This window comes from Talpa occidentalis, unplaced genomic scaffold (genome assembly GCF_014898055.3).
Source record: "Talpa occidentalis isolate TD23 unplaced genomic scaffold, MPIMG_talOcc4v2.1 talOcc4.5, whole genome shotgun sequence".
NCBI lineage: Eukaryota > Metazoa > Chordata > Mammalia > Eulipotyphla > Talpidae > Talpa > Talpa occidentalis.
In genome coordinates this window covers 111,017,097-111,032,406 of record NW_023604861.1, presented here as the reverse complement: position 1 = coordinate 111,032,406, position 15,310 = coordinate 111,017,097, and the positions used below count along the sequence as shown (strand labels likewise).

General features: G+C 49.4%; 1 protein-coding gene across 2 annotated transcripts in view; it reads left to right on the top strand.

Moving 5' to 3' along the window:
* The window catches only part of TTC7A (tetratricopeptide repeat domain 7A), a 104,020-nt gene that overhangs the window by 22,817 nt on the left and 65,893 nt on the right, over positions 1 to 15,310 (top strand). Inside the window, exons 4-6 of one of the 2 annotated variants that reach the window (XM_037528103.2) lie at positions 845 to 975; positions 2,502 to 2,617; positions 15,147 to 15,225. In XM_037528103.2, coding sequence (XP_037384000.1) covers positions 845 to 975; positions 2,502 to 2,617; positions 15,147 to 15,225 — 326 coding nt within the window. Of the gene's footprint in view, positions 1 to 844; positions 976 to 2,501; positions 2,618 to 15,146; positions 15,226 to 15,310 lie in introns of those variants that run through there. The other variant, XM_054687725.1, reaches the window with a different exon arrangement.

Sequence of the window (15,310 nt, the reverse complement as noted above, 5' to 3'; positions counted from 1 at the left end):
GACTACATCCTCAAGGCGCAGCTTCATCCAAAGACCGGCGTTCCTAACATTTCCAGACTGGCCTCCTACCAGGTTGACAAGCCCAGTGGAAAGAATGAAAATTCTGGATTTGGTTCTTCTTGGCCCTGACCATGGGCTCAGCTGGCTCATGTACCTCCCCTGGAGGTCAAGTGGGGTCATGGCCCTCCAGAGACCGTGGGAAGGGTGCTCAAAGGGACAGTGAGGTGCTGTTGCTGAAAGAATGGGGAGCAGATGCTGAGGAGTTGAGAATAACAGATATCTAGTGCAGTAAGACCTGAACCTAGATAACTTAGGTGAGGCCGAAACTGGTTCCACAGGAGGGGTGTGTATAAAATCCTGTGTAACTCAGGCATCTACTGTCTGCTGGGGAGGGTGGCAGTCCCCCAAAAATTCACATTTTGTCCACACAGAGATTTCAGCCCCTGGTGGGAAGGAGAGCCAGACGTAAATAACCACTATACAGTGTAGAAATGGTGAGCTCCCAGGAGCAGATGTTTTCTTATAGCAACTGGAAGGAGGGGTCAGGAATAGTTGCTGGTGGAGCTGTAAGAACAGGCAGGGGTTGGCCATGGGCGTACCACAGTGCGATTCCCCTCATGGGCACAGCTGCTGCCGTCAGCCCACTGCTTGATCCTGCTGCCGCTGCTAATACCATCATGGCTTCAGCTTCTCCTTCCCCTCTATGGACCTCCGCCTCCCACTGGCTGCTCCAGAGCCTAGGTCTCCTCAGATGAGCCCACCCTGGGTCTTTGGGAAGGGCCTGGAGTCAGGGTCCACCCCACCTGCCACAGCACAGGTCTAAGATGCTGTCTCCCCTCTGCAGGCCTCTCCCTGGAACGCCTCCCCAACTCCATAGCATCCCGCCACCGCCTGACGGAGAGGGAGGAGGAAGTGATCGCCTGTTTTGAGAGGGCCTCCTGGATCGCTCAGGTGTTCCTGCAGGACCTGGAGAAGGTGAGCTGGGAATCATAGCACCGTCGTGGTCATGGCTGCTCCTCATCAAGCACCTGTATATACGGCCCACTTAACCTAGAGGTTCTCCTCATGCAAATTAGAAAAAGCCACCCTCTCCATCAGCATCCAGAGATGGATGCATCTATGGAAAGATTATAGTATGCTGATTCTGTTAGAGACTCTTGACTGCCCAATAAAAGTGATGACAAAAAGCTGGGCTTCTCAGCCTCAGCACTGCTGACATTTGGGGCCAGATAATTCTTTATTGTGGGACTGTCCTGTGTATTGTAAAACATTCAGCAGCACCCCTGGCCTATATCCACTAGAGGCTGGCCAGCATGGCCCTAACCCCCAGTGTGACAACCAGAACTGACCCCAGGGATTGCCAAATGTCCCTGAGGGCAGATCACCCACTTGTTGACAGTCCTTGCTCTACAGCCTCCTGCTTAGTCGCAATTCAAGGGGACAGAGAAGGGACTAAGTGGCTCAGCAAAAACAGGACTGGAGTGTGATCCCTGGCAGGTCTACTTGGGGACCTGAGTTGACCTTTTAGGATGTCTTTGCATTTGGATTATGTGTAGTTTAGAGGAAACTTTGATAAAAAAAGATAGTCTCATGTTCCATCAGCAGCCTAGGCTTTGGACTTCCGTTTTTTGTTTTCCTTTTTTATATTTTTTTTCCTTTGTTTTCCCTTTTGTCATTGTGGTTGTTATTATTTTATTTATTTATTTTTGGGTGCTTTGGACTTTCAAAGGGGGAGTAAGGTGACAAACTGTAATGGTGTCCAGGACTGAAAGCAGAGCCCAGTGGCAGTGCACAGACAGCCCAGGCAGCTGGTTGTCTCAGGGCAAAGGCGGGCAGGACAGAGAAGTCTGTCATTCATGCAATGCTGTATCCCTCTTAAGACCCAGCCCAACCTCTGAGGAACTAAGAATCTCTTTTAAATTTTTGATTTCTGAAAGATAAGGTGGATGACTCATTGATTTTTTTTTTTTTTTAATGGATCAGAGAAGGGAGGTGCCCTAGAAAAGGCAGGCCTATCTCTGTGGAGTTGGGTGGGGCCCTAAGAGTTGAGGCTTAAGAACAGCTCAGCCCTTGGACTGTTGTACATCCCATGGTGATTTGACAGAGACAGTATATGGGTCATATGGTTGACCCTCAAGTGTTTGTTGAATGAATAAATGAACTAATAAGTGGTACAGATAGCCTGGAATCTGGCCAGACCTGAGTTTGAGGTCCAGGTTTTGTGACCTTAGACACTTTCTGATCCTCAGTTTCCTAAAATCAGACAAAATCAACCTCGTAGGGCTACTGCGGGCACCAGTATTTAGATGGAGAGAGGATACTTAAGACACAATTTCCATTAAAGCGAGTTTTAGGTTGAGTTTGACTGAGAAGCGCACCACATGCACTGAGGTGCCTGGGGACTTGGGATGGTGATGGGCCACCTCTGCGGGTTGCCCCTCACCATGGCCCCTCTGCGAATGAACTTAGAGACAGTGGCTCTCTCTGTGTTCCCTCCCCAGGTCACAAATAACACCACCTCCCGGCATCTGAAAGGCCCTCCCCCAGTTGACTTTGAGCTCACCTACTTCCTGGAAGCTGCCCTCCAGAGCGCCTTTGTGACAAACCTGAAGAAGGGGTAGGTTGCCAGCAGCCGAGCGGGATCTGGAAGTTTCTCTCTGGGCTGGGCGCTCTTGACATTGGTTGAGTTAAAGTTGGGCCTCCTTATCTGGCCTGTGTGTGCACGTGCCTGCTCTCGAGAGGGTTGTTGGGGCTGCTTGTTCACATCTGGTCCACGGAGGCAAGCTGAGGTGCCCTCAGTGGGAAGGGCCAGGCTTCAGGAAACCACTGAGGTGATCAGGCCTGCACGTTGTTGGGGAGAAAGCTGCTGAGAAGAAAAACAGATGGTTCTTTTTAGAAGGGAGGCTGGAAGGTAATGTGGAAAGAGTTAAGGACAGTGAGCTGTGCGGTGAATGCTGGTCTGTGTTGCGCTTGGTTGCTGGAGGTGTCGGGTAAAGTCATTTCACTTCTCTGTGCCTCAGTCTCCCCCAAAATCAAATGGGAAGAGTGAGTCCCTCTCACTCTAACTTTCAAGGGGTGGTGACATACGAGGGGCAGCGCGGTGAAAATAAAGGCCTGGTGTCATTTTTGGGGGAGTGATGAGGTGGTAGAGGACTGGAGGACCCTGGGGATCCTCCCCCACCTCAGACCCAGTTTTCTGCTTCCTGGGGCTAAGCAGGATGCCCTCCTTCCCTAAAGGATGCAATGGATGCTTCTAGCTCGGCCAAAGCAGAGGGTTAGGTAGTGTATGAGCCAGGCTAGAGTGTGCTTTGTGGGGTATGTTGGGATGGTGGTCATGGGAGGGCAGGGGAGAAGCTATGCAATCAGGCAGACACATTGCATGCAGCTATGTATGGCTCGCCCTTAGGCCACCCCTGCAGGTGCTGCCCACCAGGAAAGCTGCCAGATGGGAGCAGGGGTTTCCTGTATCCATCAACTCCTCTCGGTGTCATTACCACCCTCTGCAGACACTGTGGGCTGGACCTGAGCACATCCCGGGCAGGCAGAGAAGAGTCCTATATTCAGACACAGCCAGTCACCATGGAGTTCAGCACACATGTCGCTCACTCGGGTCCCAGGTGGCAGTGGGTCAGCCAAGGAGGTGTCACCATTTCCTCATGGGCGAGGAAACCAAGGCTCAGGGTCACAGAGCTTTCTTTACTCTGACTGGCCAGAGCCCTTTGACACCCATATTTCATTCTTAGTATGATTTATTTTGTTTAATTTTACTTTTTTAAACTTAACATTTTTATGATTAGGTATTTCTTATACATGATACCAAATTGAAAAGGCACAGTCTTAAGAACTAGAGAGTAAAAAAAAAGGCTTGCTTTCCGCCTCCATCCCTAGCCTCCCATTTGTCTGTGTTCATTGTTACTAGTCTCCAGTATCATTCCAAGATAACACCAGCATACAAAAGCAATTACTCGCATATAGTATTTTCTTCCTTTGTCAAGACATATTCTGCTCCCTGATTTTTCACTTAAAATATACCTCTTGGAGATTGTTCCACATCAGAGCTGCTTTTTCTTTTGCCCAGCTATGTAGTATTCTGTAGTATTCTGTAGAACAGATGTATAATTTATTTAGTTCCAAACTGATGAACAGGAAATGGCCTGGACTCTTTTTAGCTTGCCTCAGAGTCCACAACTAAACCTGCCTGTATGTGCATTTGTGGGCTAAATTCCTACGTAGGGAAGTTGTGGGTCAAAAGGTAGAAAAATTGGTTGTTTTGATGGAGATTGCAAATGGCACCTTGTTGAAGCTGTTCTAGTTTCTGCTCCACCAGGATGTATGTGAAAGCTTGCTTCTCAAAACTCACAGAATAAAGTGCAAGCTTTTGCTGTTTTATCAGTCATGGTAAAATCTGGGCTCTCAGTATCATTTAAATTTTCCATTTTTCTTAGGAGTGAGTTTGCTAATATTTTTATGTTTTAAGAACTGTTTGTACCCTAAAAAATACATATACATATATGTAGATATATGTATATACACACACATATAAATAAAACTTATAGGTTTCCCCCTAGTGGAAAATTAGGGGAAAGCATACAAATATAAAATAGGAAAATGAAAGTCATATATTCATGTATTCAATATTTAAATCCAGGATTAGCAAATTATGGCCCTCCAGCCAGCCCCTTTCTTTTATAAATAAAGTTTTATTGACACACAGCTCACCCACTCACTTTGGTATAGTCTCTATTTGTGGATGCTTTGGAGCCACAAAGCAGAGTTACGTGGCCCCAAACCCAAAGTAGTTACCATCTGGTATTTTAAAGAAAAATTTGCCCATCCCATGCTCTGTGTGGTCACTATTAAATTTTTGATGTATGTCTTTCATTTTCTTGTGGACAGATATACAAATGTTTATTTTATTTTATTGTTTTTAAAAATCACCAACCAGATGGCATCCTATAGTAATGCTGTTCTCTAGCCCACTCATTCCTAGCCTCCACATTCCGGCTTACCTCTCTTTCTCATCAAGTTGTTGGCTGTGAGAGTTGTGAATGCTGAGGAGAAGATGGTCAAGACCCCTTCTGTAGATGGGCTCAGGGTTCAGTGGAACATGCCGTTAGACTGTGAGCTGGGCCCTGAAAGTCAGAGACAGGAGAAGTCTGGGTGAAGGAGATAGGATGGGGATCTGCAGGAGGATCTGTGCCATGTGTCTTTGGGAAGCAATGGGTTAAAGACCCCCAGGCCTTTGAGAACAGAAGCTCAAAGGAGCATGAATGAAGATAGTCAATGTCCAGGAGACACGAAGTTTTCCAGACTCCCTCTGATATGGCGCCTTGTTCGGGGAGGGGGGGGGTGGTCTCTGGGGAACCAGTCAGGGCTTTCCCATTCAACAGATTCCCCGTCCAGCCTGACAGTCCTGTTCCATCAGAATGACAGCCTTTTCAGGATGTTGGAAACCTGCGCTTGAGTGCTCAGCTGCCTGGAGGAGAATGAAGTAGGCTCCCCTGTCCAGAACATGGAGTGTGTCCTGGTGAGGCCACTTCCAGGAGGCAGAGGTGCTGAGGTGGCTCTCGTGGACATGGGCCTGTGGGGAGCACCCTAGGCCTAGAGGAGACCCGTGCTCTCCTCTCCCCTCTGCCCTTGTGTTAGGGTGCTCTGGGTACTGCACGAGGCCTCTTCCAAATGGTAAGAACAGGATGGAAGGATCCCAACCAGGAAACAGGCTGTCTCCCTGTTTTCTCCTCATTTTCAAACACCACCAGAGCCCCTGTTTATCACAGCTGCTTAGAAAATCAAAGGCATTGTTATCATTTATTTGTATCACTTTTCATGGACATCCACAGCTGCACAAGCTGCAGCCCTCTTCTTCACCTTTTACTTTTTTAATTTCTTAACTGCCAGGCCAGGTTATTGATGGTCTTCCCCTCTGGGACATGTGGATCTGGGAGACCCAGAGAGAGGAGGTGGCGCACTGACCCTGGATCCCTGGGGTCCTCGTACCACCATGTAGCCGGGGAGTTGGGGCCTGGGGAGGAGGCTGCCTCTGCTCCAGCTCTACCATCATGTGCTTGTTTTGTCCTTTTTCTGTTACTGAGCTTTGGTTTTAATGAGCTGATAGCCCCATGGGCTGGTTCCTGTTTTTGTTGCTCGGGCAGCTGCACCTGCCTGCTGCTCTCTGGCTGGAGATGCTATGCTGGGGTCCTGGCCCTGCCTCTTCCCCGAGGGCACCCCTCCATCTGCAGTCATAGCTATCAGGGATGAATAGAGGCCATGAGTAGGTGCCACCCTCAGCTTCTGCCTGCAGGAATTTGGAAGGAGGGGCAGAACTTGCTACCCAACAGCTCTTCCACACCTTCTGGAGCCCAAAGTGAATCTGGGGAAGCTGAACGTCTGCAGCAGGGTCAGCTGCAGCTTGTTTTTGCAAATAAAGTTTTATTGGAACACACCATTCAATTATGTATTATCTCACCCACAGAACTGAGTAGTTGCAACAAGGACCGAATGGCAAAGGCTAAAATAGTCACTATCTTGCCCTTTTCAGAAGTCTGCTACTGCCCAGGGCCTCTGGCAGGCACAAAGGGTGAAGGTGCCCTTCTCCTTCTCTATGGGAGAAGGAAATATTGTGGGGAGAGAACAGTTCTGACTCAGTGGTCTGTCCTCTTGGTTCATTCATTCACAAATATCCATTATACTAATAGGCACCACAGAGTAAACGCAGACTTGTGCCTGGCACTTGTTAAGTGCTTTGCTTGCGTGTATTTAGTCCGCTGAGGTAGGTGCTGTGTTAGCATCCCCATTTATAGGTGGGAAACTGAGGCACAGAGGACATCGTGAATTGTCCTATGCATGCAGACACTGTGGGGTTCATAAGACCCTGCTGCAGCCTGCGGGGCGCTCAGAGCTCCAGAGTATGTTTGGGTTTGGTAGGTGTGGTCCCAGCCTCTGGTCTGAAGACTGTGCCGGCACCCTCACCTGGAGGAAGTCAGGGTGGGGTATGGGAATTGCAGGCCATCAGTCACCCTGAGCCAGTACCCCCTCTACCCTTCCACCTTCGCTTCCTCCCATTAACGGGGCTCTGTTTGTCCTACATGCTGTGCAGATGCAAGAAGAAGAAAGGAATGAAAAGACATTTATTTGAGTATGATCTGGAAGAGTTTGCTAATTCCCAGCCCACTGGGGCCCCCACCTTCCCCCTGGGGGCTACCTGCTCCCTTTCCCCACAGCTGCATTTTCTGCAGATATGAAGCAGTTAAGTGACTGTCAGAAACAGCCCAGGAAGGAAGGGAGGGAGAGAACAGCAGTAAATATACACCTGCCAGGGTGACCCACGTGTCCAGTGTATAGCGCCCTCTGCCGGAAGTCTTGGAACTCCATTCACTTGTGAGGGGCCAGAGCCTCAGAGGGGTTGAGTCACTCGCCTGACCTCACCCACTGGGATTCCAACTTCAGATCTGAGTGGTCTGGAAACCCAGGCTGTTTCCAGTTTGGGGAGGCATGAGCAGCCTGGCCAACCCATGGGAAGTGTGGGAGGAGGACTGGCCCGGTGTTGGTGGTTGTCTTCGATCCCTGGACCCTGAGTCACCACTCTCAGAGCCACTCTCAGAGGTGACTCCTCCTGAGGCTGCCCCCTTCCCAGAGTGGGCCTGTTTCCTCCCATTGTGTTCTGCGCTCTCAGGCTGGGTGTGAACATGTGGGTGCACATGCATGTGGATATATGCACACGTTTGTGCACATCCATGTGTGCATCCATGTGTGCACTGCATGCGTGTGTGAGCGCACATGTCTGAATATGTGTTCACATATGTGCGTGTGTGTGTGCACAATTGTGTGGTTAACTGTCACCTCTCCAGGAAAGCCCAAATCACTTCAGTTACTTTTCTGTTCTTGTCACTTTGCTGCCCTCCCACAGTCCTCTTTCCCTCCTGAAGCACAAATTTCAGTCCTTACAGCCAGGATGTTGCCTCTTCCCAATAACCAGCAGGAATGGAAATGGAATCCTTTCTTTTCCAGCAAACAGCTCAAACATTTGAACGCCAAGTGTGAGCAGCAGTCTCCATGTAGTAACTTAGCCTTTCTGTCAATTTCCCGTGGCCATGTCCAGCCCAGAAGTGGCCTCAGAATGTGGCAGGGATTGCAGAAAGTAGGGATTGCAGCCCTGTGTGCTGGCCATGCTTTAAATAATTCCTTTACATCTTTCCTCTTAATAGCAGCTAATATTTATTGAACGTACAGTGCTTACCAGGCAGGCTGCTAATGCCCTACATGTAATTCTGTGAAGTGGGAATTAGTAATACCCCCATTTACTGAGGAAAGGAGAGGTTAAGTAACTTTCCCAAAGTCATGGGGCTAACAGCTGGGAGAGCTCGGTGCAGAACTGGGTCTGTCCAACCCCATGGCCCAAGGCCATGCTCATCCTGCAGTCCCAGGCCCGCACATCACCTGCCCACAGTGGTCTGTGTCAGTGAACTCTTGTGACCATACATCATGGTCCTCAGGTCTCAGTTTCATCTCCCTAGGTGAGTCACCAGTTTCAATATTTTACTTATACGTTTGTTCTTATTAGGAAGATAAAAAAAAAAAAATAGTCTCTTTAGACCAGAGTTCTTTAGCCTCAGCACTAGATAGCCCTCCCTTGGGGTGGGGCCTGTCCTGTGCATCAGAGGTTTTAGTGCCATCCATGGCCTCCACCAACTATATAGGAGTGGTTCCCCCTGACTCTAGACACTGACATATGCCCTGAGGTGGGGGTAAAATTGTCCCCATTCAGGGACCGCCGCCCTATTTGAGTGTGAGAAAAAGTCGGGGCAGATTAGGACCCAGATACGTGACTTCAGATTATCTTCTCCAGGACAGCTCTGAAAGGTCTTTTAGAGGGTGCCAGAACCATTACTTGCTGGCCAAACTTGTCTGGGCTCCTGGAATGTTAAGGAAGAGGGAGAAACTCTTCCCTTGTTCAGAGAGGCCATGGCCCAGTAGGGAGTGTGGGCTAAGGTGAAAAACCAGAGAACGGCCCAGCAATTCAGTTCAGAGGTAGCCCCTGAAAGCCCCATGTCCAGGTGCCTGCCTCACTGATGGGTTGCAGCCGGGAACAGGATGGGGTCCCTCCCTATAGAGCTTATGTCCCAACGTAGAGTTGACAGCCAAGAAACCAGGTGTAGACACCAGCTAGTCCTCTGTGCTAGGGAGAAAAAGAGGCAGAGAGGGAGACAAGGTGGATTCCCAAGGCTTCCAAGGTGATAGTTTGTCCTGAGGGCTGGGGCTAAGGTGCTGCTTGAGTGTTAGGAGAGGTTCCTGGAGCCTGTGGCATAGGGAGAGTTGCCTGCTTCGGGGCTGGCATCTGAGACCCAGAGCTCATTTACATGTGGGCCTTGAGTGGACTCGGCCCTCAGCAGGGCCAGAGGATGAATGCTTTGCTCTTGGGACCAGATTGCCACAGCAGTGCCTGCTCCCAGTGTCCGCCTTGCCCCTACAATTAAGGATTTTACAGTCGAGAGTGCGGTTTCTCCCGTGTGCGGAGTGGGTAATGATTGCTTGACCACCAGACAGCTCTTTCATTCTGACCTTCTGTGAAGCCTGGCCTCCCTCATGCTGACTGGGTCTGACACTGCTGCCCAGTTACTCATTCAGTGTGTCTGGGGGACTCATTTTTTCCAAGGGCCTTGCCCTGTTGGTCAGCAGTGAATTTCCCCAGAAGACTCCTGCCTCTCTCTCTGTGGCTAACTGACCTGGAACCAAACACGCTGGTTTGAAAGGACAATCAGGTATTGGGAACCCCCCTCCCAGATATCAGTGGCAGAGAGCACCTGGGGCAGATTGCCCTCTCTGCCACCAGAGGGCAGCTGTGCACTCTGGTTGGAGCCTTGCCCTATGCTGCTCTGAGGCTGCCAGTCGCCAGGAGGGGGCACCTTTCTGACATGGGGAGGAAGGAGGGGGCAAGAGGCAGGGTTTAGTTCTGGAAGCAGCTCCCGGATTAAGGTAGCAAGGGAAACTGGGGACAAAGCAATGCCAGGGAAACCTACTGTCCTTGCCAGTGGCCCTGAACTCGCTAGGCCCCAGTCTCTGGGCATCTCCCAAGAACAAGAACTTGAGCCACCTGGAGGAGGCAGGGGGTCATTCTCTTTGGGTTGGTTTTTTCCCTTCTGCCTAGACCTGGCAGAGCCCATTCTTGGCTCAGGACTAAAAGTAAATTTGGGCCAAATGTGTTAAACCAGGTGGGCTGTATGTTTTGTGTATGTTATTTAAAAAAATTGTTTTTAATTACTAAAGCAATATGTGCTTACTATACCAAAACCAAACAATAGAGCAGGGAGTGTGTGTTTTCTAAGGGAGTTCCCGGGGCTTGGCAGGTTGTTCAGCCTTATGAAAGCATTCTCCCTTTCTGCTGTGTGTGTCTGTGCCAGCTAGGTGCTGAGTTGGAGAGGCAGCTAAGGCAGCCTGGGCTGCAGATGGCCATTGGGTGGGGGGAGGGGTGTCCTGCCGAATGAGCAGGCACTTTACAAAGCCCTGCCTCCTGCTTGGGATGACCTCATGAGGGGTATTTTCAATCAGCAGCAATTCTGTCTTATTCTCAGCAGGCACCCACTATCTGCAGTGCTGGAGGGAGGGCAGGAGACAGATTGTTCTAAGGGGGATTTGGGGACCACAGTCACCCAACAGCAATACCCATGAGAGCCTCCTCGTGGTCTGAATCACATTTCGAGGCACAGGGAAAATTTGGAGATCCTCTGGGGAGAGTATACCCTCCAGCCTTTTGTAATGTACAACCTTCATTGTTAGCATCCATGACCCACTGCCCGTCTGCCACCTCACTAGAATGGAAAGATCCCTTTGCCTGGACATCCTCAGTGCCCTCCATGGGAAGTGTCACAGACTTTTGAGGGGCAAAGGTAGTGATGTAAAGGGGAGCATTACTTTTTTTTTTTTTTTTAATAATAAATTTTATTTTTATATTCCCCATACAATTGCAGCCCCCCCATTCTGGCCCCAATCTCTCCCCTCCCACCCCCGCCCCCTTAAAAGTGTCTCTGGTTCGTAGTTTTTTGTTGATTTTGATTTTCACTTTCTTATAGTTATTCGTTTTCCTGGTCCCTTATTTAAGTTTTCTAGATTCCTGCTATGAGTGAGACCATCCGGTATTTTTCTTTTTCTTTTTGGCTTATTTCGCTGAGCATGATCCCTTAAGGGGAGCATTACTTTTGAAGCTGATGGTGTGTGTGGGTCTATGGCAGAAGTGAACAGCTGGCTAGCCATTTGAACTTCTCCTGACCTTGTCTCCTGATTCAGCCCTCAAACTATTAGGATCTGCCAGCAGGTTGTGCTCTTCTGGGTCTTTGATCATCAACCTTGTCCACATGATTAGCAGGGCCCTAGGCACCGGTGCCTGCTGAGGCCTCCACTCTATAGATATGGTACATTCTCATCCTCTGTTTCAAAACAAGAAAAATTGGTGAATATCTACTGTATGCAAAACTCATTGCTATGCTCTGAGTAAATCAAGGATATGGCTAATTTAATAGATTACTGTGCTTCTTACATTGGTGTGGGACTGTGAATGAGATACTCAATACTCATGTGCCTCTTCATTCATTCCATTAGTGTTTGTTGAAGGCCTGTTGAGAGCAGGGCTGGTGACCTGGCCCTTGGTATGAGTAGGCACTTTGTAAAACCTTAGCCAGCTGAATCCCTGAAATTCCCGTTTCAATGGCCAGGAAATTGTAACTGTGTCATGTCCAAAAGCAGCAGCCTTTGCCTTTCTCGGGGGGTCTTTTTAATTCAAAGAGAGTAATGTCTGAGCCCCTTGGTGCCTGCGTTAAATCTGCCTCTCCTTTGGGTAAGTGGTGGCCTAGGAAGGCAGGAGTCTGCCAGGCTCTCATCTTACCATAGGAAAGTGGGGATTTATTTATTCCACAATGACTTCATGAGTGGCTTCTATTCACAAGCCTTGTGCTAGTACCTGGAATTCCAAACCCGCTGAGAAGCTGTGAAGACTGAATAAGATGAGGTGCCTTGGAGAGTTTACTTGTTGGGGATGAGGCCCTGGAGGTACACGCGGACTCCTCGCACACACATCCCTCTTAGAGCCCTCCTTAAGGAGAGCTGTTGTCCTTCATCCTGCCTCACATGTCTGCTCTTCCTGCTCCTGGCCAACCAGGCTCACCTTGAGTTGGAACCAGTGGCTTCCTGGCTTCTCCCCACACAGCCTGCTTTGGGGCCAGAGTTTGTTTGAGGTCCTGTTTGGATATTGTTAAAAGTGGCAGCTATGCTCAGAAAGGTCACTGTGAGAAACCAGAACAAAGAGATCTTTCAAACTGGCGCCTCATGGGGTTTCGGAAAAACCCCAGCTCCACCTAGCACAGGCAACGTTAAACCTAAGGCAGGATTGCTTGGGCGGATGGCCAATTGGGGAGCCCTTAAGGAGTCCTGTCTGCATTCCCATATCCCAGAAGGGTAAACTGAGGCAGAGGTATGTTCCCAACATCTCAGAAAGGATCGGGGCCAGCTAGGAGCTGGAATCTCCCTGTACAGCCCTGGCCACTGGAACCTTTGGTGGTTTTTCTCTTCACATGTATCCAGTAAAAATTGAAATTTACCAAAGAGGCCTGAGGGTGATTATTTGCTTTGCTGAAGAAGTCCTCGAAGCTTATTTAAATACCAAAATATCCCTCTGGATTTGAAAATAGTAAAAATATACAACTTTGAGGATATAGGGTCTTGTTAAAGTGCAGTGCTGATTCCTTCATTGTGTGCGTGTGTTGGGGAAGGCAGGGTCCATCGGAGTCTGAATTTCTCCAAAGCCCGCAGTGCAGTGTTGCTGACCCAGATCTCTCTCACAGCCTCGATGATAGGATGACCAAAGGCAGAGGGAGGACATTCTTTGCAGCAGACTGGACAATGGGGCCACGGTCCCTCTTGGCTCTGGCCTTCTCGTATCGCCTGGCCCAGGCTGCCAGGGTGGAGGCTGGCAGGTAGCCTACAGAGTGGAAAATCACCCACAGGTCCTGGGAGCCACCAGCCTCCTGTGAACCGGAGGCCCCAGATCCAGCCCCATCCCAGCCTGTGGTCATTTGGCCAGGCCACCAGGGCAGAGCTCTCCTGCAGACTGAGTTCCCGGTGTCAGCCATCCCGTCTTCTCTGGTGGCTCATGCCGTCTGTCGTTTCTCTCTCTGCTGGTGATGATGCCTGGTGCCAGTTCTTCCCTCGGCTGGTCTGGCCCGTGGCCTGCTGTCCAGCTGGGGGTTCTTTCCTAAGCCCAAGGCTTCTGTGGAATGAAAGGTTCCCCCGTGGCTGGCTCTTCTTGCTTGGGCCCATGTAGGCTGCCAGCTTATTTCTGGGTATGGCTGGTGTAACAGGGAGCCCTGTTCTCTCAGGGCCAGGGGCTGGTGGAGAAAGATAGATACAGCTGAAGGAGCCCCTCGGGCACTCTGTCCTCTCCCACTACTCATAGCTCCTAAACACCCAAGCAAAAAAATGTGACAAATCAAAACATTAGAGTAAGGTCGCTATGACCCAAAGTAGAAGGGGAAAGGAAAATAACTAATATTTAGTGACCCTCTACCACATACTTGGGTGTGCCCAGGACTTTGTAGGCTCGTCTTCCTGACAGCTAGGAGCAAATGAGGAATCCTCCTGCAGTCAGGGAGACTGAGACTCAGCGATGCTGCCTCACTTTCCCAAGATTACAGATTTTGGATCTGATTGCACAGCTAGAATTTCCTTGTCAAGCTTCTGGAACCTGACTTCTTAGCACAGGAGAACTAACAGTCACTGGGGACCATCTACACTGCTAGTTCTCAAACTGTGTGACTGTCAGGACCCTCAAGAGACTTAATAAAATCCAGTTTGCTGGGGCCCCCATCTCAGAGTTTCTGATGCAGCAAGTCTGGAGTGCAACCCTTCAAATTTGCACTTCTAGTAAGTTCCCAGGGTGCGGATGTTACGATCCAAGGACCACACCTGTGGTCTAAACCATAGTTTCTCAAAGTGAGACAGGTACCTCTAGTGATACACAAGATGGCTTTAAGTTTTTTAAAATACTCCTATAGTAGCTATTGATAAAGAAAAAAAAATAGCTCACCAAACCCATGCTTTTAGGTATTTTTGATTAAGGTGAGGTCTTTGCTAGAGTAAAAAGAAAGAAGATATAAAGAAAAGTATGACATAAATAACAACACTGGTGGTGCATAGCTAAGGGCAAAAATGGTAAATGTGAATGCAGATGACACAGTCTGGGAGACATGGATCCAAACTGAATCCTGATTTTATAGAGGAGCAGACCATGGGGGCCCCAACAAATTTAGAAATGAAAGATCACAGAGGGTGAAAAGTTAAAGGTGGCAGCCACTTGAGCTCCTCCTGGAACTTTCAGACAAGAAACAGATCCCTGGGGACTCCGAGGCTGGTGCTGCAGGACCCCATGCTTAGGCCCTGGACTGTCTTCTGTGTGCTGGGGCAGCTGGGGGTGCTGCCAAAGGGGCCAGCCTGGGGAGGTGCAGGATGACTCCTCCATGTCCACCAGACTAGTGGGAGCAATTTTCAAACTGGGTTGTAGGGTCTATTTAGTGGGCTGCAGCCGGCATTTTAAGAGGGCAGAAGGGAAAGATTTCAATAGAAACTATCAGAGCGGGTTGCACAGAATAGAAATAGGGGTGGGTCAGTAAACTCGCTTCAGTTTTATGGCAGGAAAGTATATGTAGATACTGCTTTGCAATGCCAAATGTATTTCTTACTATGAGTTACACTTTTTAAAGCTGGAAAACTATTTCAAGGACCCCATCCTTTGGTGGGGTCATCTAGGGACAGAGGTGAGGGTGATGACGTTGACCAGATGGGATAGGTGACAATGGAGACTTGAGGCTGATCAAGTCAGAAAGTCTGACACCAGCCCAAGACTCTTGGACCAAGACAACGTCTTGCTTGAAATACTCAATCCAATGGTCCCCTTTGGGTGGTAAACTGGAAGCTTGAATTTCCAGGAGGCCGTGGATGATTTCCTGAGCCTCAAGAGTCAGCCCAACTTTTATCTTTCATTCCAATTCCTGTATGTTTCCAATAAAACCCAGACAGGCTCCTGCGGTATCTGCAGGTTTGATGAGATTCTCTTTGTGGGAATGAGGCTGGTAATGACCCTGCTTCTGTTGTCTCCCCTCTAGGAACGTGGTAAAAGGCATGAGGGAGCTCCGGGAGGTCCTGCGGACTGTGGAGACCAAAGCAACCCAGAACTTCAAAGTGGTAATGTGGAGGAGGCCCCACGGCTGGTTGACTTTAATCAGGGTCAGTTTAGACAGGAGAAAACAGAAGGCCTAGTGGGCAGCCC